Genomic DNA, 24611 nt, shown 5'->3' with positions numbered 1-24611 from the left:
CCCCCTATTTAAGTGAAAGCTTAAAAACTGCATAAAGCGATGTAGTAGCCAGAGAAATGTTACTATGGACAAATTCAACTACAAGCTCAATACAATCACCGACACAAAACATCTGTTGAGAAAAAAAGTGGGCCAATCTAAATGCACCAAGAAGCAGATAGGCTATTTAAGGGCAGATTCACACATTTTTAAATTGCAGCAGTTGTCAAGCCGATAATCTAACGGACAGCCATTTATAAGTGCAAAGATAACATGTGTGATAGACCCAAGCCAGTTGGGTACAGCAGAGTAGTAGAAGGCAGATATACTGGTCACTGGATAAGCATTTTTCTATTCCCTGACTGATCAGAACAAAGCCTGCTCCACGCTGTGGTGGACACATGACTCCAATTAGCCTGCAAAGAGTCAGTTGAAGCCATTAGACTAATGAGAACACCTGACTCCAATTAACCTGCAAAGAGTCAGGTGAGGCCGTTAAGCTAATGTGAACACCTGACTCTAATTAAGGCCCCTCTGATACAATAAAAGGGCTCACTCCTGTCAGGCTGAGGAGAGCCAGGGAGCCTGAGGAGAGGAAGTGCAGCTGAAGAGCTGGGTAATGAAGACACCCTCAAGCCACTGGAAAGGGAGCCCTAAGGTAAGGGTGAAGAAGGTGTTAAGAGAGGGAAGCAGGAGAGCTGTGGGGAAGTGGTCCAGGGAAATGTAGCATCTCAAAGGTCGGTTGCCAACAGCTGCTGCCATTAGGGTCCCTGGGTTGGAACCCAGAGTAGAGGGCAGGCCCTGGTTCCCTCCAACTCTCCACTACAGAAACACCTTCTTGGAGGGGAAGACAGGACCCCGTCAGGACAGAAGGCTAACCTGTTCTGGAATAAGCCCATAGGGACAACAGAGATTGTGGGAGTTCTCTCACCAACCTCCTTGCTGGCTTATGATGAAAATGGCTCAGTAGGCTGTGACCCTTGCCTCTAGAGGGAGAAGGGCTATGCAGAGGGTCACAGCGAGCCTCGCGTAATCTGCCAGGAAGAGCGGAACACACTGAGACAAGGCCACACATGGTATACTTTATTCACCCAGTAAAGTCTTCAAATACAGTAACTCCTCGCTTAACATTGTAGTTATGTTCCTGAAAAATGTGACTAAGCGAATCCAATTTCCCCATAAGAATTCATATAAATGGGGGGGAAAGGGGGGTGTTAGGTTCCAGGGAAATTTTTTTCACCGGACAAAAAACTATATATACACACACAGTATAAGTTTTAAACAAACAATTTAATACTGTACACAACAATGATTGTGAAGCTTGGTTGAGGTGGTGAGGTAAAGGGTGGAAGAGGATGGGATATTTCTTAGGGGATGCCTTACTGCTAAATGATGAACTGGCATTCGGCTGATCCCTCACGGGTTAACACGTTGTTGTTAATGTAGCCTCACACTCTACAAGGCAGCAGGAATGGAGGAAGAGGAGCCAGCATGGCAGAGACACACACCCTGTGTGTTGGGGTGGGGGGGGGGGGGGGAAGAGGCGCACTGCCCCTTTAAATATGCTGACCCCTCTCTAAGTACAATGCCTTTAAAAAAAAATCAGGAAGTGGAGACAGCAGCTGTGATCAGCAAAGCCTCTCCATCCTGAGCCCTGTCCTGTCCCCACCCCACTCTATATGGAGAAGTGGTGAGGGGGGACACCCTGACTTTAGCCCCCCTCCCCTGCACAGCAAGCAAGAGGCTCCCAGGAGCAGCTCCCAGGCAGAGGGCAGGAGCAGCACATGGCAGTGGGGGGAGGGACAGCTGAACTGCCGACAATTGGTAGCCTGCTGCAGGGCTGCCGCACAGGGAACTTAGGGGAGCTGATGCGGGGGCTGCTGGTCCACCCTGGTTCCAAGCCCCCACCAGCTCGCTGCAAGGGGCTGCTCTTCCTGCAAGCAGTGGACAAAGCAGGTGGCTGCCAAACAATGTTATAAGGGAGTATTGCACAACTTTAAACGAGCATGTTCCCGAACGGATCAGCCAGGTACCAACGAAACAATATTAACCGGGACGACTTTAAGTGAGGAGTTACTGTACTTGACACAACATTATTAAAAAGGGACACCATCAGGATTAGTACTCCTTAACAATTTATATTCTCTGCATACACTGGCAAAGTTCATGTAATTCTTTACTGCCTGCTGATCATTTACACTATGGCCCCTTCACACTGCTCTGTGTAAACGGTCCTTAACGTAGGTACTTCTGGAGTGGCGTAAAAGTGCCTTTGTATAAACAAAACTCTGGCCCTATATGTATTTTCTCTCACAAATAAGTGGTTTTTAACCAGTGATTACTACTAAATAAAGAGCCAGGAACCTAGCCTTTGTGAGCTGCTCTAAAATAAGTCAGAATACTCATGCAAGGAGGTGACAGAGAAAGATTTGGTAAAAGTGTTCCAGCTCAATATTTCCAAGGGATTACCATGAAGAGTAAGGACAAATTATTTCCTAGGCCCTTCTATGGCACTCATGATAGCATCAGAGCCTTTTACATATATATTTAAAAAGGAAGCTCTAAAGCTTATGTACACATTATTTAAGAAGCTAAAGTTGGTATTTGAAACAGACCAAAGTCCATTAGTTTGAACAAGGAGTTAAAGGTGTGAAGCTCTATGCAACCTACTGGAGGAAGTACAAAATTCTTACTGCAAAGCTTGACCAACTTTTATTGTTTGCTTGCAACTCATTTGGGTTCCTTGTTTCCCTTGGAGTTGATTAACTTTGCAAGTCCCTATTGACATAGAATTAATGGAAGTGTAAAGAAAACTACTTGCCTAAGTATAATAGCCTTATTATGAGACATCGTCCTAAGTACTTCAATTGGGTGCATACTGAGCACTGCTATTAACTGAATGCTCCAGGGCAATCGATAGGTCTCAGTTACTCTGCAGCTCCAGCTATATTAACATATTTAATATCTAAACTCAATCGTTTAAGAGTTAGGGCTGCTAAAGAACATTCTTAGCATGATCCAGATTGCAGCTTTTTTAAAAAAAATTATGAGTTTCAGCCATTCTGTCTCCCACTACTCTGATCTTGCTCAACTCCTTCCTAGAGGCTTTCAACCCTACACGGCACTAGCCTCTGTGACACAGCCCTTTCAAAGTCCCATTCCAGACCCGAGTGGGGTCCTGAAATCCACAGCTTAGACAGTACGGTGTCTAGGTTAAACCTGCATCTTCCCTTTTGATTTTTGTTCCCTTTGTATAAGCTTCCCATCACCATGCAGCCTCACTCCGCCTGGTTTTCTCTCAGGCCTGAACTAAGCTCTCTTCAGAGACCAGTTAATGATATTTCTGATCACTCAGTGAGCACTGCCACTGAGCAACAAGAAGCACATCCCACCCCTCCCCATATCATTTGCATCACTGCTGTGCTTCCAGCCCTTACTGACTTAAGGAGCCAGAGTGTCTAGGATTCAAACTCAGGATTCCCGCTTTGTAATACATAGCAGTTACCTGAAAGACATAAGATATTGAGCCAACCCTGGAATCAAACACTTACCATCTCATACTCCTTGAGACAGAACTCACCTCAGCATATTTGGCCGGAATATCAGCTTTCTCCACACCATAGTGATGTTTGCAGTTTGTGGCAGCAGCGACTTGAAGCACTACCTGACCCACACCTGCAGGTAGAGAAAGAGACAGTTATAGTAAAAAAGCCCCCCATACACAGGAGACTGCTTCTAAAACAAAGACCAAGATGTATGCAAGGATTTCACAACATGTGTCAATTTCCCATCCGAAAAGTATGGATAATGTATCTCTCCCTCTCACCTTTTGTCTCGTCTATTCAGACTAAGCTCTTCAGGGAAGTGACTGTCTCTTTCTATAAGAATGTACAGTACCTAGCACAATAGCCATTCCCATAATACAAATAATATAGCACATTGATTGATAAACATATGACAATTTACATTACCACAAATAGCTCCAACTTCACAACAGTTACACCTCAATACCGGAGCCTATTTTCCACTAAAAAGACTTATGTCCTACAGGAAGTAAATATGGATGTTTTTTGTTTTTGCAAGAAAACCAAACAGCAGCTAGATAAATTTTGCAGTTCAAATCTCTCAGTGTAATGGAGAGAGCTGTAACAAAACATTTATATCAGTTTTCCATCACAATGAAAATCAAATACAAAAGTCTCAGCACATTGGGAAAAAAATGCTAATACACAAGACAGGAGTATTATTTTCTAGTACAATAAAAAAAAGATAATGATCAATACGCATCAAAGTAATTTCAGACGCAATTTGCTAAACTGCAAGACAAAACATTACTTAAAAATGTATGAACTTCCCATCACTCAGTCTCAATTGTGTTTGCATCAGAGACTGCTCCAGCAGTAATTAGCTGCCATTCCCACACCTTGTCTGCACTCATTACATCTCTTTGGCTTGTGGGGGAAAGAAAAAAAAAATCACAGCTGAACCTCTGCTTGCACACCTGACCCAGATTTTGCCAAGTACATGGTAAATCTTTATAAGCTGTTGCAATCATTCTATGTTTATTTCTTACCGCAATTGATTACAACTCCCGATCAAACCATTTCTATATTCATTCTAATACAACGTTTATCGCTGTTTGTACTGGACTAATGTAAAATGCATTGTCTCACTAATGCATTTCTCACAGAATCACAGATGATCACAAGGGAAAGAGAAACATTCAAGCCAAGCAGATAGCACATTTGCACAGAACACACATTGTCGTTTTCCATTTCATTGACTGCCTGCAGGAAGTAGCACCAGTCATTGAGGAGGTGGGGCTCTTGCCATTAAATCATTATTGATACAATAGCCACTTTGGTATAATGGGGAACCACCTACTGACAGTCCTATATAATAAAAAAATTTATTATGGTACCACCTAGAAGCCCCATTCAGGTTCTGGGCCCCATTTTGCTATGTACCATATAAACAGAGTAAAAGAACAGTTTACAATATGAATAAGAAGATGCAACTATTGAGTAACAAACGGAATGGGGGAGGATGAGGGAAGCAGTAAAAACTATATGCATTTACATGGGCCAAATAAAATATCAGAAGTCATTACTGCCCTTCTCTCATCAGAGACCACTTGTGGTTAAAGATACCACTTTTTTGCAACAGTTGTCCTAATTCCAATTTGAACAACTGTGTTCTGCCTTCCTAAAATTCCATTTCAACCAGACATAATATTGTTGGCTTCTAGTCTTAAATGGTTGGACAGAGTTACTGATAAAAAATGGCTGCAACATTTCACCAGCGGTTGTTACGCCCTGTGGCAGATGAATGATTCCTATACATAGAGGTGTAGGAAAGGCACTAAAGTAAATGTTGGATATTGTGCTATTGCTACAATGGTATTCTAATCTACACTGTACACTATACTGCATTGACTAGAATACTATGGAAATTCAGTCTCAACTCTGCCATCTATGTGCAAACTTTCATTGGTGTTAACAAGAGTTATGTGGGGAGGAGAAATCAGGATCCTTTATTCTTCTTCGAGTGCTGGTACATGTCAATTCCAATCACGTGTGCGCATGCTGTGTGCACGGTCGTCAGAAAGTTTTCCCTTAGCAGCTCCCACCTGGTCAGCTGCGGAGCCCCCTGGAGTGGCGCCTCCATGGCACTCAATATATAACCCTGCGGAAATGGCCCCCACTTCAGTTCCTTCTTACCGTCCATGATGTCCATTGGAACGGCGTTCACTTGCCTTCCAAGTGCTTCCCTTAGTTTTCTTCTTTAGCCTGTAGTTTTAGTCTAGGATTCAATTAGCAGTTTAGTTTAGTTTAGTGTATATAATTTGGGTTAGGGTGCAGGGACATTCCCTATCCCTTACCTCCCGTCAGCTGCAGGGCATGCCTCGGGCCCAAGGGTTTAAACTTTGCGGGACCTGCGGTAAGCCCATGCCTACGGGCGACCCCCAGGACGCGTGCCTGAAGTGTCTGGGGGAAGAGCACCAGACAGACAGGTGCAAAATCTTTCCACCCTATGATGAAAAGAAAGAGGGATTTCCGTCTGAAACAACTTTTGATGGAGTCCGCTCTCCATCCACAGAGCACATCAGTGCAGAGCGCCCCGGCCTCGGTGCATGACACGGTACCAAAGACAGACTCTGATTCAAAAGACCCTCAGCACCGGCACTCCTCAGTACAGACAACCAGGCATGGCTCACACTCACCGGTGCCACACAAGTGGCACAAGACGACAGACAGGGGTTGTTCCCCGGTGCCGAAGCCAGGACCAGGTGCAACCGCAATGCATCCTGCGAAGGAGCACTCAGTGCCCAAGGGTCCCTCCAGGGTGGCTCTGCCCCTAATTAAAACTATACAGAGCAATATCAAAATGCTGCAGCAGACCCCAGCAACGACCCCGCCTACGGCGGGGGGTGTTGAGTGCAAGTACTTTGTCCCATTCAAGTACTTGTTCTCGCACCTGCAGCCTTTCACCCTAGTAGTGACCGCCGTCATCAAGAAGAAGAGGCAGGGCCAGCAAGGACCAACTCCCAAATCCAAGGAGTCTAAAAGATTAGACCTTTTCGGTAGAAAGGTCTACTCAATGGAGGGCCTGCAGCAAAGTATAGCAAACCAACAAGCAGACAACTTCAACTCGTGGGACTCCATGTTGAAGTTCAAGGAGCAAATTCCATCAGACTCCAGGGCTGAATTCATGGCCATCATTGACGAAGGGAAGGCGGTGGCATGAACCTCTCTTCAAGCCTCCCTTGATGCGGCAGTCTCTGCTACCCGCACCCTCTCATCAGGGTTAGCCATGAGAAGGGGTTCAGGGCTGCAGGCATCTGGGCCGCCCCCCAAAGTGCAGCAAACCCTTCAGGACCATCAGGACCCCTCTCATGAACAACTCCTTATCCATGAGGTGCAATAACTCCTCACCATAGGGGCAGTGGAGGAGGTTCCTCGGGAGCTAAGGGGCAAAGGATTGTACTCTCGTTATTTCCTAATTCCCAAGGCAAAGGAGGATCGCATATCTATTTTAGACCTGCAAGGACTCAACCAGGACTCAACTCAAACTTCATGGTGAAGTTGAAGTTCCGCATGGTCTCCCTGAGCACGATCATCCCTTCCCTGGATCCAGGGGCTGGTACGCCACCTTCTACATGAAAGACGTGTACTTTCACATAGCCATTTGGCCTGAGCACAGACAGTTTCTACGGTTTGTGGTCAACCACAAACATCATCAGTTCACTGTCTTCCCATTTGATCTATCAACGACGCCCTGAGTGTTCACAAAGTGTATGTCAGTAATAGCAGCCTTCCTCCCCAGAAGGCAGGTGGAGGTATATCCCTACCTCAACAACTGGCTAATACGGGGGAGCTCCAGGGAGCGGGTAGAATCTCAAGTCCGATTAACCAGATTCACTTTTGAGAGACTGGGACTCCTCCTCAACGTGAACAAGTCGAGCTTACCACCGACCCAAAGAATAGAATTCATTGGGGGAGGTGCTGGACTCGGTACAGGCAAGGGCGATCCGGCCAGAGATGTGATTCCAAACCATAACTGACCCTCAGTTGGTGTGCGAGGAAGTCCCCTTCAACAGCCCACAACCCTCTCTGGCCCTAAGAACGGACGCATCAGCTCTGGGTTGGGGGGCTCATCTGGGAGATCTCCGAAAGCAAGGCCTATGGTCGCAGCACGAGCTCTCATTCAGTATCAATATCAAGGAGCTCAGAGTGGTACAGCAAGCCTGCCAGACCTTCCTGTCCCAACTACAAGGCCAGTGTGTGGCAGTGATTACCAGCACCACCACTGCCATGTTTTACATCAACAAACAGGGTGGAGCCTGTTCCTCCCCCCTATGTCAGGAAGCCCTCCAGCTATGGGAGTTGTGCACAGCCCACTCCATTCATCTGGAAGCATCATATCTCCTAGGAGTACAGAACGAACTAGCAGATCACCTCAGCAGGTCATTCCACAAGTGGTCCATCCATCCAGATGTCGTACATTCCATCTTCCATAGGTGGGGGTTTCCCCCGGTAGATCTGTTTGCCACCAGGAGCAATACAAAGTGCCCAACGTTCTGCTTCTTCTGGAAATAGTCCGGGTTCAATCTCAGACGCTTTCATGCTACCCTGGGGGGACCTCCTCGTATATGCCTTTCCACCGGTCCGACTCATACACAAGCTGCTGCTCAAGATCCGCAGAGACAAGACAGAAATAATTCTGTTGGTCCCAGGATGGCCACGCCAACAGTGGTACGCTCCAGACGCTTCTGGAGCCATCTGTGGACACCGCAGTCCTGCTACTGCTTTTCTCAGATCTCAACACCCAGGACTACAGCCACCTTCACCACCCAGACCTCCAGTTCCTCCATCTCACAGCATGGAAGCTTCATGGTTAAACCCAATGGAGCTCCTGTGCTCGGAACTGGTCAGGCAGGTTCTGCTCAACAGCAGGAAACCATCCACCAGGGTCACTTCTCTGGCTAAGTGGAAGAGGTTCACTTGCTGGCATGCCCAGCATCATACACCTCCACTTCAGGTTCCTATATCACTCATCCTGGATTACCTCCTGCACCTGAAAAGGGCCATCCATCAGGGTATAACCTTGCTGCTATTTCAGCCTTCCACCAGGGAGAATTGGGACGTTCCATGTTCACCAACCCTAGGGTAGGGCGTTTCCTCAAGGGCCTGGAAAAATTATATCCACAGACTCGATGACCTGTGCCTGCATGGGACTTCAATCTGCTCCTCTCCAGACTAATGGGCCCCCTTTCGAACCACTGGCGACTCACTCCCTTCTGTATTTGTCGTGGAAGGTGGTATTCCTAGTCGCCATCACATCGGCTAGGAGGGTGTCTGAGTTAAAAGCACTAACCTCCGACCCACCGTACATGGTCTTTCACAAGGCCAAGGTGCAATTCAGGCCTCATCCAGCCTTCCTGCCCAACGTGGTGTCCCAGCTTCATATTAGCCAAGACGTTTTTCTACCAGTCTTCTATCCCAAGCCTCATACCAGTGCACAGGAGCAGAGGCTTCACTCACTGGATGTCTGGCGTGCACTAGCACTCTACATCAAGCATATTAAATCTTTCAGGTAATCTAATCAGCTGTTCATGGCGGTGGCAGACCGGATGAAAGGGCTCCCAGTCTCTTCCCAATGCATTTCTTCCTGGATCACAGACTGCATCCACACATGCTACAGGCTGACTAACGTCCTAGCCCCATCTATTACAGTATGTTCCACAAGGGCACAGGCCTCATCAGCCACTTTCCTGGCCCAGATTCCCATTCAGGAGATCTTCAGAGCGACAACCTGGTCATCGGTGCATACGTTTAACCACTCACTATGCTATCACCCAGCATTCCAGACATTTTGCAGCATTCGGCAGAGCAGTACTCCAGTCAGCAATTCCTTAACTCCGACCACACCTCCGTGTCACCTGATTGGAATCAACGTGAACAAGCCCTCGAAGAAAAACTGTTATCTACCTTCTCGTAACTATTGTTCTTCGAGATGTGTTGTTCACGTCCATTCCAATAAACATCCTCCTTCCCCTCTGTCGGAGTAGCCAGCAAGAAGAACTGAAGGGGAGTCGGGTCAGCGGGCTTATTTGTTGAATGCCATGAAGGCACCACTACCGGCAGCTCCACAGCCGACCCGACAGGAGCTGCCAAGGGAAAACTCTGCAACGACTGTGCACGCAGTGTGCACGCACCTGATTGGAATGGACCTCAACAACACATCTCAAGGAACAACAGTTATGAGAAGGTGAGTAACCATTTTTTTCCAGTGTATCCATCAACTGAAAACCAGTGCACAGAAAAGTGATCACAGAATTACGGTTGAGGCTACTGCATGCTAAACCATTCTTTTCAGATACTAATAAAGGTTCTTATTTTTCATACGCTTGGTCTTAGTCCAATATTAAGGTTTGGGATTCTATGGTGATAAATATCTGGTTTTGTTTTTGGTGGTGTTAGAGGCCAAGGAAAACAAAACATTTCACTACAGAAGCATTAGTCAGATGACACACTCCTCCATCTTGTTAGGCAAACAGCAAGATTGTGTGACTTCCAGATATGATCTCTTATTGTGACCTTACTGAACAAACACTTTCACACAACTGTGGTAAAGCAGTTATTTCTGTACAGCAAAGCACCATGCCTGACTAAACAGCATTTTAGATGTGTCTCATATTGTACTTAACTATATTTTATGTGTCCAGTTACCAGAGCGGGTGGAAGGAGGGGAGGGATAAATTCTGTCCCCTGTGAGTGGCCTGCTTTAATACCCTTAACTTGGAATTCCATTTAGTAGATATAAAATGGAAGTAAGGTTTGTAATTCTGCTGTATTTTCAGAGGGCAGGTTCCCGTTTCCTTTGCTAGGATAAAGGATGACTGTTGAGAAAGCAAGAGGATATACACTTCATTTATTTCAACCTACAATTCTACATTAAAAATGGGGAATTCTTATTACTCCTTTCCTGCTGGCAATCAGATTTGAGCAAATAAAACAAGATCATCTTACTCATCATATCTGCTCCACATCTGTGTTTGAGTCACATCTGGTTACTTAACTGACAAAAAGGTTTTTACTTTTGTTAAAACTGCTAACTGTAGCACAGATGCAGCTATGGAAGAGTGAGCTGGATTCTATACCGCCTCACAATAAACAGAAAATCTTTATTGCTGGTGATTGTGTCAGACAGAGAAAGAACCCACTTTATTTTCAGGTAGCAGGTGGAGTTTGCAGTTTTGACACTCAGGGGGGAAAAAAGTGTGATGCATGAACTTAAACTGGATCTAGAAGCCTGAAAGTATAAAATATGGACTCTGTTAATGGCACTTTTACACAATCATTTCAGATGCCAACCATACTTTAAAATGACTACATTTATCTATGGTGACAAAAATGAAGTATTCTTAAATTAAGTTTCCTGAAGTATCAATCCTTCCTTCACGTGGGTGGGTGACATTTGGTGCCACATCCCACTGGCAATACAGGAAGGAAAGCATTTATCTGTCAGGAGTGCACAGCCAGATAAACAGTCTGTGGGGATGGGTTACTTTCTAAATGTAAAGTGACTGACATTTTTTTATTCAGCGGAGGAAAAAGCCTGGGCAGAGATAGAAAAGGGAAAACGAAGCAGTTTGTCACTTACCACTGCCCAAGTCAACAAACAAGTCATCCTCAGTCATTTTAATCTCATCAATCATTTGGGCCACTAGATCAAAGGAAGTCTCTCCATACACCTCTGGGGAAAAGGGCTCATAGTTGTTGAGTTTCTCTGGGTCTGTCACCGAGTGGTTATATACTTGCTGCAAGATGTGACGGAGGAGCCCATTGGAGGGACGAGTGTTCAGTTTCATGGGCTGGGTGGTTCCTTTCCACTAAGAGTGAGGAGCAGAAAGGGAATGTAAACAAGAAAAATACATCATTGCATACCTGCGTTTGCGGGTGGAAGGGCAACTGACACAAAGATAATCCACGTTCCTCCACCCTGTCTCTTGCATGGGTAAAACTGATCCAGTGTCCTTCCAAAAGCAGCAGCAAGACGCTGCAGAAGTCTTTTAGCACAATGCCGCTTGGGGAGGCTGGTTTGCTTTACTGTCTGTGTCACCTCACCCAATAGGTGTTTTCAAAGACTGCATACTAGATACACGAGGGAAAACACATCTAAGATCTGCCTACATACTAGATGTAACTACTGCATTTCATTGCGCCATCAACATAAAGACGGGTTTATTTTCTTGCCATGAAGTGTAGCATGGGAGGAATCACGCTCAGAGGGAGTGGGAGAGAAAATTTAAGCTTCTGCTGGCCAATAATCTCACTCCTAAATAGAAGCTATTGATGTTTCTGAACTTCCTCTTGTCTTCCCCACTTTGGATTTTAAACGTCTGTAAGCTTTTTTCCCTGGGCATCTTTTCCATCTCCTTTTCCTGATAGTCACCTCTTTCCTATCTGATCCTCTGTTTGAGGGCTCAGTGCTGCTACCTCAGAGGCCAATTACCACTTCTGCTCCTTATGTCAGCTAGCCTGGGCTCCTACATTCAGCAGGGCACTGGCAGGACAGAGTGAAACTGACTAAATTCTCACTTCAGTGAGTGACTGTAAATGAAAAGTTTCAGAGTAACAGCCGTGTTAGTCTGTATTCACAAAAAGAAAAGGAGTACTTGTGGCACCTTAGAGACTAACCAATTTATTTGAGCATAAGCTTTCGTGATGAAGTGAGCTGTAGCTCACGAAAGCTTATGCTCAAATAAATTGGTTAGTCTCTAAGGTGCCACAAGTACTCCTTTTTCTTTTTGTAAATGAAATGTGAGTGCTGAAGAATTCCAACTTTTAAGCTATTAACAAAGACAAGATTAAAGTGGCCAGCATCTATGAATCAGGCAAACGATATGGAGATTTGTAGGTGCCAAAGTGGTGCAAAGTCTGGGAGAAGTTCTAACCTACTGGCCATATCTTTCTGAGGTCTATTTTGAATGCTCCCACAAAAGAAGATAACAGTCCCCAACATGTGTTTGATAGGTCAAAGTGCTTCATAAGGCCCCGAGATTGTGATTTTTGTAGAATAAGATGTAGTATTAAATTGGATGAGTGTTAAGTACAGCGACAGATACTACTGACAGAACGGGCATCTAAATTCCATAAATTAAGTAAAATTCTTATTATTAGATTACACTTACTGTGTTTCATTACCAGCCTTAAACTTGGGGTAAGAAAACCAAAGAAGTTGCCTATTATTAGAAATCTATTAAAATAGATTTCATTCCAGTTCTTCCTTAATAGTGATTGATCCTTTGGAACAGAACAGTTCTAAAATATAGCTTTACTGAACAGTAAGGGAATTCTTAATCTGTGGATCATCGCCACGATACACAAGTTAATCTGGACTATTTAAGGAATCTTTAAGTCTCAATCCCCACACGCACAAGTAAACGTGTATACATTATATCCTCGTGAAATTTCTGATGAAAAAAGCTAGGTATGGTGCATGCAAAGGAACCCTTTTTCAAACGTAACTCAACTATTTCAAATGTCGAAGCAAGAGTGCCAGCTGCACATTAGGGACTAAGAGCCTGCAAACCTGTATTTTAGAAAAATTAAGCCATTCTTATATAAAAGATATAAATTCAAATCCTCAAGTGCCAAGTTTTGGCCGAGAAAGCAAAGTTTAATAGACGATTTATTAACTCCCGAATGAATGGAAATGCTGTAATGGTGCTGTTTAAGCAAACACACAACTGAGTGCTAAGAAAGTCAGCTCTTCTTAGTTGTCATTTTCAGTACATGAATTTGAAACCACTAGCCTGAATAAAGCCAACTAGATAGGCACCACAGCATAACAAAGGTAAATACATACCAACTGATGAATGCTATCAATGGCGCGGTTGTATTTGTCACAAAGCCTCTGCATGCTTTCAAAGCTGGGAAAGGAAAAAAAGCGAAGTTTGCTAGTCAGTTAACAGTAAAGAGGGTCTTGAAATGCTCAGCTATGCACATTAAAGCAACACTGCCAAGGTTGGTAGGCACAACATTTGACCTACATTTTTTGAAGTGTACATACTGTAGCTGTAATTTTTTTTTGCAACAATCATTAATTCTTTATGCAATTTTACACTTTTATAAATTTTCCTTAAATAAGAGACTTTAGCGGCCCAACGATTCATTAGACATTCTATACCTGGTATCCATGTGATGGAAAAAAAAGAGTTCTTTTAAAGAAACTGATTTCTACCTACGGAGGTGGTGGACTCTCCTTCCTTGGAAGTTTTTAAGGTCAGGCTTGACAAAGCACTGGCTGGGATGATTTAGTTGGGGATTGGTCCTGCTTTGAGCAGGGGGTTGGACTAGATGACCTCCTGAGGTCCCTTCCAACCCTGATATTCTATGATTTTAACGTTCAGCTTCCAAAGACTTATTGTAATGAATGGGGAAAATTAAGTTATGGAGATAACTCGGTGCTATCTTATGTTTTTCCTTTCTGACCTATCAGGAATTCAAGCTGGAAATTCCCATGGGCCCTCTTAGCTTCCTCCCACTTCCCTACACGCAAAAAACGTTTTAAGGCACTACACTCGTAAAAAGAAAAGGAGAACTTGTGGCACCTTAGAGACTAACAAATTTATTTGAGCATAAGCTTTAGTGAGCTACAGCTCACTTCATCGGACGCATTCAGTGGATGACTTGTAAAGTAGTCTGCTTTGTTCCTTCCTGTGTCCACTATATCCAGCTATGAAGACAGTCAGACACTTATCCAGAGCTCAGTTCTATTCTGTTCTAACATGCAGTGTGCCATGTAATACAACTTCTTCAAAGTACAAACTTCATCCGCCAGACACCTGCTTTACAAGGAAAGCATACTGCTTGTTCTGTGGGTTAGTTGGGTTCACAGTTTAGCCAGGCACCTTAATTGCAGAGGCTGAGAGGATTACAGAATTATTTTGGGTCAAGGAGGTAAGGATACCTGCCAGGCCCACCGTCATTACATAACTAGATTCCAGAAAGCAGCAGCAGAAAAGCCAGTCCACAGAGTAATTGGGCATATCCCACATCTACCCCAAGACAGGAAGGGAGGAGGAAAGACAGAGGAGAAGGGAAGGAAGTTAACTTCTCATAAACTTGACTTCACTGCCACAACTAGCTAAGGCCTGGATACGCAACTTCAGCTACGAGAATAGCATAGCTGAAGTCAACGTATCTTAGATTGACTTAGAATCACTTACTTCGCATCCTTGCGGCATGAGATCGATGGCCACTGCTCCCCCATCGACTCCGCTTCCGCCTCTCGCCATGGTGGAGTTCCGGAGTCGACGGCAGAGCGATCGGCGATCCATTTATCACGTCTACACTAGACACGATAAATCGATCCCCGATAGATCGATCACTACCCCCGCCCCCCCGATCCAGCGGGTAGTGTAGACGTGGCCTCTGACTCCTTATCTGAGAACACGGCTGCTTTGCACTCGCTTTGGGCTGCCAATTAACAGGTTTTAATTCCATGTTAATAAAAACAGGCAAGACTGAAAAATATTTTTACGAGTGTCTATTTGCATTTCCATAATGCACTGGTTTTCATTCCTAGTCTCTGCATTTGCAGCACTGCAGCCAATCTTCTAGGATTAATTTTTCAAATAATTCTTCCCCCCCCCTCCCCCACAAGGAAAATGAACTGATTAAACAGGATGACAGGTTTATGGCTTCTTTGAACAGCTTCTGAGAAATAAGTCAGGTGTGGTTGAGGACATATGGTTTCTTCTCTTATTCAGTATCATTGCTGACAAAGTGAGGCTGCACACCTATACATACCCCACCAGTGCTACACAATTACTGTATTACAATATCAGCATATAAACCATAGACCTGACATTAAGAGGTACTGAGCACTCACTACTCCTATTTAATTCCTTGGGAGGCTGGAGGGGCTAGTACGATGAGACCATATAAAATAAAAGGAATAATATAGCACCAAAGAGCGGTCCTTTTACATTGCAAAAGCCATCCAGGTGCTCAAAGAGTTAACGCTGAATTAGGACCTGATTCAGTTTCACCTGTCTCAATCCCACCTCAGGAGACATGATCACTTTGTGGACACCGGTGTACTTAGATCTTTTCCATAAAAGAAATTCCATGGATTTTCATAAACCACAACTTGTCTGCAGGCAAGTGTCATCTCTATTTCCATTTTCAGTTAGTACAGTCAAATTGAGCCAAAAATATAGACTCTCTCAACTGTGTCCAAACGAACTTATTACAAACAAAAGAATTCCATAGGGTCAGATTCTGTCCCTCCCAATCTCTACCCACAGAGCAGACTGCAACACAACCCTGTCAAGCCAGTCCATGTAGTAGGTGTTTTCACATAGTTCTGTGAATCAGGCACTGTTCCTGCTTCTCCAGAGACAAAGGCTGTAGGAACAGTTTGAGTTGAAACTCTGTTTTTATAGTGTTGTCACTCGTATTTGATTCTGAATAGGAGAGGAGTGGGGAAAGTTAACCTTCCACAAACATGGAGAGAAAAATCAGTGGTGCCACGGGCAGCTCTGGCATAGTGTTTTCCAACACAAATTCTTAGTTACTACAAAAGCAGAAACTTCAATGCCATTCAGATTCCAAATGCTGGCTTTAGCCCAACAGCACAGATACAGATCATTGTTTCAGGGTGAGTAATTCCAACGTACACCAGCTCAGCTTTCTGCTATGTGAAGTTTCCAATTATGTCCTTAAATCCAGCAGCCGTTGCCAATACTCCTGTTACACATTTCCTACCAAAATAACTTTGTAGAGTCTGAAGCCAGTTCTAAAAGAAAACTTCAGCTCAGTTTGCAGTGTCTATAATTAGTTATTCTTAGACCAATTCACAACAAGCCATTTAGGCCTGCCCTTCTGGGGAAGGGGGAGTTCCTCTCACCTTTTTGTATCATAGTCAATTAAAACATAATTTTCCATAGCAAGCTTGAGATCTGGGATTTCTTCACAGACCCACCTGCAATGAGACAAGAATCAGAATACAATAGACCCCCAAATCTTTTACATTAGTGTTTAACGAGGCAGTTTTTATTTTTACTGAAGCAGCAATCCGCCTGGATTCTAGACAGACGTTCCTATAAATTAAAAACAGTGTTACAGAAAGCATGAAAGACTGCAATATTGTGAGAAGTGAAGTAGACATCACAAAATGCTAATTATGGGGCTGAAAGAGTTCTTATTCAACACAAGAGTGAATATGAAGTTAAGAGCCCATTACCACTGGCAGAACTATAAAGCTCTTGAATAGGCATGAACTCCATTTTGACTTCACAATGAAGAGACAAATATACTTAGTTGATGTAAAAATAAAAGCCACAGCTAATGCTAATCTAATGGGAAATGTGAAGCACAGAAACAATCATTCTGAAATGCATTTATTTTTTTAATAAGTTATGAACAACCACTTCCTTAGACAAAGCTACTTGTCTATCTTGCCACACGTAGATGCAAGTCATCTTCTGCAACCTGATGTCTGAAAATGCACAGCAGTCCTCAGCACAAATGAAACCTTCAAAGAGTTGATGTGAGAGGGCGCTTTCTCCCTCTACCAGTGCAGTGTACTGTATTTCCACTTAAGTGGCCCAGCTTGAAATAGACTTGATAGTGGTTTTGATGTTTTTGTTGTTTGTTTTCTTAAAGGCATGTGGTTTTTTCAGGATTAATACAGCCCTGTATTCTGCTCCTATTAGAAATGGAAAACTGACGACCACTGCCAGGATATCTGACAAGCTAACTCTGGCAAAAGAAATACAGAGTTCTGCATTTCATTTCAAATGTGAAAAAGTTAATTATTTTCAAAGACAACTTAAAAACTAACAATGAGGGCCACAATCTGGATGGCAAGTCACTGGAGCGACAAAGTCTTTGTAAAGGGCCGGGGAAGTCACATCAGGAAAAGGGGTTTCACACCCTTTCCTTTCTAATCATCAAGCTGAGAAACAGTGATCTGAAGTATCACCCAAAATACAGAGTGCTCTACAGAATACCATTGGGAACCACATTTTCTTTCCCTTAGGTCTTGATATTATGGACAGATTGATTCCTCGAATACTATATAGCATTTGTTTTGTTTTTTTCAAAAGAGCAACACCTCTATGCTTTGTGGCCCTATAAGGACTCCAACAATGGTTTTGTGGGGTTCCATGTTTATCATTTCCACTTTGGTATCCAATTTGGTCAGCTTACTAGAAAGAACATTTCTGAAACTGCCATCATGACAACCACGGATCTGACAGTCAAGCTGAGTTCTTTCTGGCTCATGGATCACCCTGGCTAAAAGAGTATGCAACTGACACTTAGGCTATGTCTACACTACAGCCTGTGTCAGCAAAACTTATGTCACTTCGGGGTGTGAATATTCCACCCCTCAAGCGACATGAGTTAGACGGACATAAGCTTTCGTGTGCACAGCACTAGGTCAGTGGGCGAGGTTTTCCCGCCGACATAACTTATACTGCTCACGGAGGTGGGTCTTCTATGACGATGGGAGAGTTCTCCCGTCGGCAGAGAGTGTCTTCACCACACGCACTGCAGCTGTATGTGTAGACATACCCTACGTTAATAGATTTACTGATAAAGATTCCAGGCTCTCTCCCGACATCTCTGTGTTGACTTTGCAGTGGAATTGATAGTAGCAAAAATACGCAACAAAAAAGAACCACATTTTAGACAAAGTCATAAGACATGATTGCATGTGTACAGGAAGCAGATCTGTTGATTAAAAGTGCCATTTCAGTAAAATCACTTTTTTCACTTTACTATGCTGAAAGGTGACCAGATTTTATTTTGAATAGGCTAAAAGTGTACAAAATGTCCCAAACAGCTAATGTGAGAGATGCGCATTTAGTATCCAAATGACTTAATCTTAAATCACTAATATTCCTCTTCTCATTGCTCTTTAGGACATTCAGCACCTTACAAAAAGGCATAATGGTAAGTATCTGTGAACTACATTTCTTTCTATTCTTCTAATGAAGACTCACCTCCTTAAAACCTCACTTTTTTTTATCTCTACAATTTTTTTCCCCGCAAACTAGGCCAGTGTGCAGCAAACAACTGTTCATATCACAACTTTTCAAGCCAGTGGTCAGCTCTATATCCTCCCACCTCACACCTCCATAGAACAGTTTACTAGCATAAGCAACAAGTATGCACTGTGGTTAATTTGGTACATGGGTAAGAATGATAGTTACAAACGTATGTTAAGGCTCTGTGTGCACTACAGAAATCCCCATTTTTATAATAAAGCTGTGAAACATGTTTGTGGCCCAACTGCGTTCTAGCAATGACTCTTCTTGCCATTGGCTGGTGTGCACACAGAAAGTACGAGTGCAGATGACTGCTACTCCAGCAGCCACTTTCAGTAGCGTAGCAGTTAAACCTGCTCAGAGCAAGTCAAACTGATGTGCTACTGAAAACAGATGTCAAGAGCCAGAGAGCTAGGGCTCCCAACCTTACTAATGTTACTACCGCTGAACTGCTGTCAGCAATGGCTGAAAAAGTTTCAGACAAGGCCTTTGTGGATTTAAAAAAAGAAATGTCAAGGAACAAGGCTAAACCACGGTCCCTTAACATGGATAACATTATTTTCTACCCACAAACGCAGGGGAAGTATGCTTGAAAACAATTTTAAAATCGGATTCTCTGTTGTGGATAAACAAAAAACCCAGTCATATTAGGGAGTGTTTCTGCTCAGCAACTTTTTCTCAAGGCTGCCAAAACCACAGTGCGTATGAATTATTGCTGTGTCACAAACTGTGTGTGGCTGTAGTGGTGCCTGAAAACATTCAACCCTCTTACACTCGGCCTTCTTTCCAGTAGTATTTCAGCCACACCCTCCCACTGATGCAGCTCCACTATGCTCAGGCAGGCAGCACTCCTGACCCTTCCAAGTGCCAATGGCACTGCCCAGTTGTAGCCACAGTGGACTATTTTAAGAAATAAAAGTGAACAGCGTAAGCTTAAATCGGGCCAGAACCTAAGAAGAGACCGTAGATGGTGGTGGTGGCGTTTCGCTTGTTTGTTTAAGTTCCGAGCCTTATGCTTCCAAAGACTAAATTTTAAAATCCTCATTATAAAAAAAACAAACAAACAAACATAGAATTTGATACTGTTGTACAATTTCATTTAGAACAACCGCAGACTAGAACAGTTTGTTTCAGACTAAGATTAAATTGGGGGCATGGGGAGGAGAAGTTACTGCATTGCGTGAATTTACAGAGCTGTAATGCAATTCTGATTAGTGTCCAGGTTTAGTTCTGCTACAGCATAATTAGATTGCTATCTTCCCTTGTATTTGTTCCCCTCCCCTACACCTAATGTCTAATTTGAGACATACAGTAATACCAACATGGAAGAAAAGGTTCTGTCCAGTTCTGCATTGAACACTTACCGAATTGTCTCAATGATTTCATGAGCAGCATCATGGTGTTTGTCCTGAAATTAAAGGGGAGGGGGAAGAGAGAGAGAAGAGAAGCAGTTTCAGACAGACATCTGGAGAACACCATTCATATCAATCCCCAAAGATTACAGGACTCAACCTTCTAAAGTAGATTAGGAGTTAGAGAGGCAGGAGTCCTTAATTGCCACCCAGCGCAGTTAATATATTCAAAATGTACATTTCTTGAGAGACAACAAAGCTTCTTATACTTAAGAAAATAGGTTGTCTTGAGTTTCCACAGACCACTAAAAGGTTTTTAAAAAACCGCCCTTCCACTTATGTCACCTTCACTTCTTGAAAATAAGAAATGTTACAGTCAATACCCTTGGGGATTAGTGCGAGGTGTGTGTTTGAATGCAAGTTACATAACAAACAATAAGAATGGATATCAGTGATAAAAACTGATAACACCATATACCAGCTACATTGAGGCCTTTCTACCACTATAAAGCCATTGAAATTGTTCATTGTGTTACACATACACACAGGATTGTGCAAAACAAAGATTCTACTGGCATGTGTTTGGAATACCATATTACTTAGGTAAAGCCACAAGTGAGTTCTGCAGGTCTCATTCCATATGAGTGCCAATAAAACCCTTCTGCATGTGCCACATGTTACAGAAAAGTCTGTTTTAGGAAAATTATGGGAGGTTCTGAATATCTTATTGTATCCATCCTGCAAAGCCCAGAGCCATAGCCACACGTGAGTTCTGCAGGTCTCATTCCATATGAGTGCCAATAAAACCCTTCTGCATGTGCCACATGTTACAGAAAAGTCTGTTTTAGGAAAATTATGGGAGGTTCTGAATATCTTATTGTATCCATCCTGCAAAGCCCAGAGCCATAGCCACACGTGAGTTCTGCAGGTCTCATTCCATATGAGTGCCAATAAAACCCTTCTGCATGTGCCACATGTTACAGAAAAGTCTGTTTTAGGAAAATTATGGGAGGTTCTGAATATCTTATTGTATCCATCCTGCAAAGCCCAGAGCCATAGTTACCAAGAGTTCAACTGTAAAGGGCTCAGAAGGAGACAGAGAAACCTCTAAAAATAACCCTAAGAGTCATAACTTTTTTTTTTTTTAAATTAAAATGACTTTCCTAAGCAAAAAGCAAGCACTGAGCCTCCAAGGTCTGAATTTTCCATCCTGGGCCTCAGACAGGATAATTTTTGAAGGGCTTGTGGGTAGGAAATTCCACATTTGAGGAAAAGAGGAAACATTTAAATGCAAATGATAAAAAAAAATGGGGGACGTTTGAAATTTTAGAAGTTGTCCAAGGGCAGACTGCAGGCAAAGTGATCAAAGACGCACGATAGAATGCATTTGTGACATAGCGATCACTTATACATATAGTATCTATATTATTTAGTCCGTATCGCCTGTATATGCACACACACAGCTAACAGACCTTTTCTCATTTCTGAATTCTCTCTCAGTGGTATGGAGGTTATACACAATCTAAATCCGTATTTCTCACAGCCAAATTTGGGGATACGTAGGTTTCCTATTATACATACCCAGTTTTAAATTTGGCTTCATAACATCAAGTCTTACTTTTAAAAACCAATTTCAGCATGTGGTAAAGGACAACTACTGTGGAAGCAAATCCACATGCCCTGCAACCTGTACACCCACAGGTAATATGTTAATTAGGTACTGGTTTGAACAGGAATCTGAGAGGACAATGAAAGGGGACAGAGATAAGGAAGGGCAAACATCTGTTAACCTACTGACTCAGGCACAGATATGAAAGAAACTATGCTCTCTAAACTGTCAGGAAGGGGGTTTATTTTTAGAATGTCAGAACTTAAGGCTGTAACTGTGAAGAGTCAAGCTGTCTGGGATCAGTAGTCTCAGGGCATGGCTACACTTGCAGATGTAGAGTGCTGTGAGTTAAACCCGCCTTTATACAGCGCAGCAGGGAAAGTGCTGCAGTCTGTCCACACTGACAGCTGCAAGCACACTGGCATGGCCATATTTGCGGCACTTGCAGCGGCATTGGGCACGGTGCATTGTGGGCAGCTATCCCACAGAGCACCTCTTCCCATTCTGGCACTGTGGCTTGTGGGAAGGGGGCGGGGAGTGCAGTGCATTCTGGATCCTGTCCCAACACCCCGTGATGCATCGCTTCGCATCCCAGCATTCCCTTTGATTCCATCCACAATTGGCACCATCTGTCAACAGTTTTTGTACTGTGCGCAGTCTTCCCTTTCGGTCTGCAGGAATGGAGCCCGAAGTGCTGAGGAACATGCTGGCAAGTCTTGCCAGCGCGTCACGTTTGGCAGTCGAGTTATTCCTTAAGATCCAAAGAGACAGTGAGGACTCCGACGATATCGACTCGAGTAACGCAAACGACACGAGTTTGCTTGTGGCATTCAAGGACATGCTCACCACCGTCAAATGCCGCTTTTGGGCTCAGGAAACAAGCACTGAGCGGTGGGATCACATCGTCATGCAAGTCTGGGATGATGAGCAGTGGCTGCAGAACTTTCCGATGAGAAAAGCCACTTTCATGGGACTGTGTGCTGAGCTCGCCTCCACCCTGCAGCGGAGGGACAAGAGATTGAGAGCTGCCCTGACGGTGAAGGAGCAGGTGGCTATTGCAATCTGGCAACTCCAGACAGCTACCAATCGGTCGTTAACCAGTTTGGAGTGGGGAAGTCAACCATTGGAATCCTGTTAATGCAAGTTTGCAGGGCCATTGATTGCATCCTGCTCAGAACCACCATGACTCCGGGTAACGTGCATGACATTATGGCTGGCTTTGCACAAATGGGTTTCCCTAACTGCGGAGGGGCGATAGACGGGACACACATTGCAATTCTGGCACCAGCCCACGTAGCCTCAGAGTACGTTAATCGGAAGGGATATTTCTCTATGGTTCTCCAGGTACTTGTGGATCACCGTGGGCGTTTCATTGACATTAATGCATGGTGGCCCGGAAAGGTGCATGACGCACTTATCTTTCATAACACTGGCCTTTTCAGGAAGCTGCAAGCCGGGACTTTTTTCCCGAGACCAGAAGATCACCATAGGGGAAGTCGAAATGCCCACTGTGATCCTTGGAGACCCCGCTTACCCTTTGATGCCGTGGCTCATTAAACCCTACATAGGGAGCCCTGACAGCAGCAAGGAGTGGTTGAACAACAAGCTGAGCTGGTGCAGAATGACTATGGAGTGTGCTTTTGGCCGTTTAAAGGGTCGCTGGTGCTCTCTGTATGGGAAGCTGGACCTAGCCTATAACAGCATCCCCGCGGTTATATCCGCATGCTGTACCCTCCATAACATTTGTGAAGGGAAAGGTGAAAGATTCACTCAGGCATGGAACTGGAGGTTCAACACCTGGAGGCTGAATTTGAACAGCCAGAGACGAGGGCTATTAGAGGGGCCCAGCATGGGGCTGCAAGGATTAGGGATGCCTTGAGGGAGGAATTTGAGGCTGAAAGCCCACAGTAACGTCTGGTGTGGTGCCCTGCACTGGTGAAGCGTGGTAGGAATCTGTGTTTGCTACGTATGATACGCTGACTTGCAGTGCCTTTTTTCCTGGGCTACAGTTTCTTTTACTTTATGCAATAATAAAGAATGTTTTCAAAGCCAAAAAATCAATTTATTTAAAGAAACACAACACAACTGCCTGGGACACACAAAGGGCAAGGAGGTGAGATGGGGTGGGGTGGGGAACGGAACAGTACAATCACAGATTTGCGTATGTCCTGTCTGGAGTGCTGTGCAATGCATGCTTCACTTCAGGATGGCTTCACTGCATAGTGATGGGCATTGAGGGCAGTGGGTAAGGGTCATAGTTTTCAGGGCTGGGTTGGGGGGGGAGGGGGCAGCTACGGTAGCGCTCCGCCTGCATGGCTACGAGTGCCTGGATCGAGTCCACTTGGCACTCCATGATGCTTATCAGCCACTCTGTGCATTGGTGCCAGCGATCCGCATTCTGCTGGCGGACCCTCCTTTCACTCTCCCACCATTCCTGCACCTTTTTATTTTCATTAGGTTGAATGCTGCATGACTTCATGCAGCATGTCCTCTTCGCTTCTACGTGGCCTCTTCCTGATTCTTTGCAGCCTCTCGGCCGTTGATAACACGGACGGCTGAGATCTCAAGGTTGCATCTGTAAAGGCAAAATGCTACACTTAACAGAGGCGGCATTGTTCACACCAGACAGAGCAATGATTCCCCCGTATTCAAGGCCAAGCACAGTCTACACAATAGCATAATTTGCCTGTCCCAAAGCGAGCGCACATAACCCACGGGAGCCCCAAAATGGTGAGTAAGCACAGGGTCAAGCGTGACTAATTGTTTCACAGCTGTACTGTCCTCTGGGTTTCTGTGCCTTGAGAAGAGCCAACAGCGGCAGGGGGCCCCTATACTGAACACTGTCCCCATATTTTCCACAGGAGTTCGTCCTGGAAGAGATCTCGCTGCTGAGGGTGACCAGGGAAGCAAGGGAGGGTCTTCTACTGCAATGCGGCTTCCACTCTGGCCCATATGCAGCTTGCCTGTGTGTGACAATGGTCCCCCCCATCACGGCACAGTGGCACGGACAAGTTAGCCCGACTGGGACAAGGACCACAGTGGCTCTCCCGAAAAACCTGCACAAGCGCATTGTCCAAGTTCTGGCTGAGACCTTTGAAGAGAT

General features: G+C 44.4%; 2 protein-coding genes across 5 annotated transcripts in view; one reads left to right on the top strand and one right to left on the bottom strand.

Moving 5' to 3' along the window:
• Positions 1–24392, top strand: part of PLEKHJ1 (pleckstrin homology domain containing J1) — a 95823-nt gene extending 71431 nt beyond the window's left edge. The window contains exons 8-9 of the transcript XR_013348729.1: positions 18422–18452; positions 24370–24392. The gene's annotated coding sequence lies outside the window, so the exon portion shown is untranslated. The remainder of the gene's footprint in view (positions 1–18421; positions 18453–24369) is intronic.
• DOT1L (DOT1 like histone lysine methyltransferase) overlaps positions 1–24611 on the bottom strand; it is a 104259-nt gene that overhangs the window by 58712 nt on the left and 20936 nt on the right. For all 4 annotated transcript variants that reach the window (XM_077841872.1, XM_077841875.1, XM_077841874.1 and 1 more), the window contains exons 2-6: positions 19912–19955; positions 16402–16476; positions 13354–13417; positions 11146–11374; positions 3560–3654 (exon numbers count right to left, since the gene is read on the bottom strand). In XM_077841872.1, the coding sequence (XP_077697998.1) occupies positions 3560–3654; positions 11146–11374; positions 13354–13417; positions 16402–16476; positions 19912–19955 (507 nt within the window). The remainder of the gene's footprint in view (positions 1–3559; positions 3655–11145; positions 11375–13353; positions 13418–16401; positions 16477–19911; positions 19956–24611) is intronic.

The sequence above is a fragment of the Eretmochelys imbricata genome, chromosome 25 (assembly GCF_965152235.1).
Source record: "Eretmochelys imbricata isolate rEreImb1 chromosome 25, rEreImb1.hap1, whole genome shotgun sequence".
Classification (NCBI taxonomy): domain Eukaryota; kingdom Metazoa; phylum Chordata; order Testudines; family Cheloniidae; genus Eretmochelys; species Eretmochelys imbricata.
This window is presented reverse-complemented; position numbering and strand designations above follow the sequence as displayed.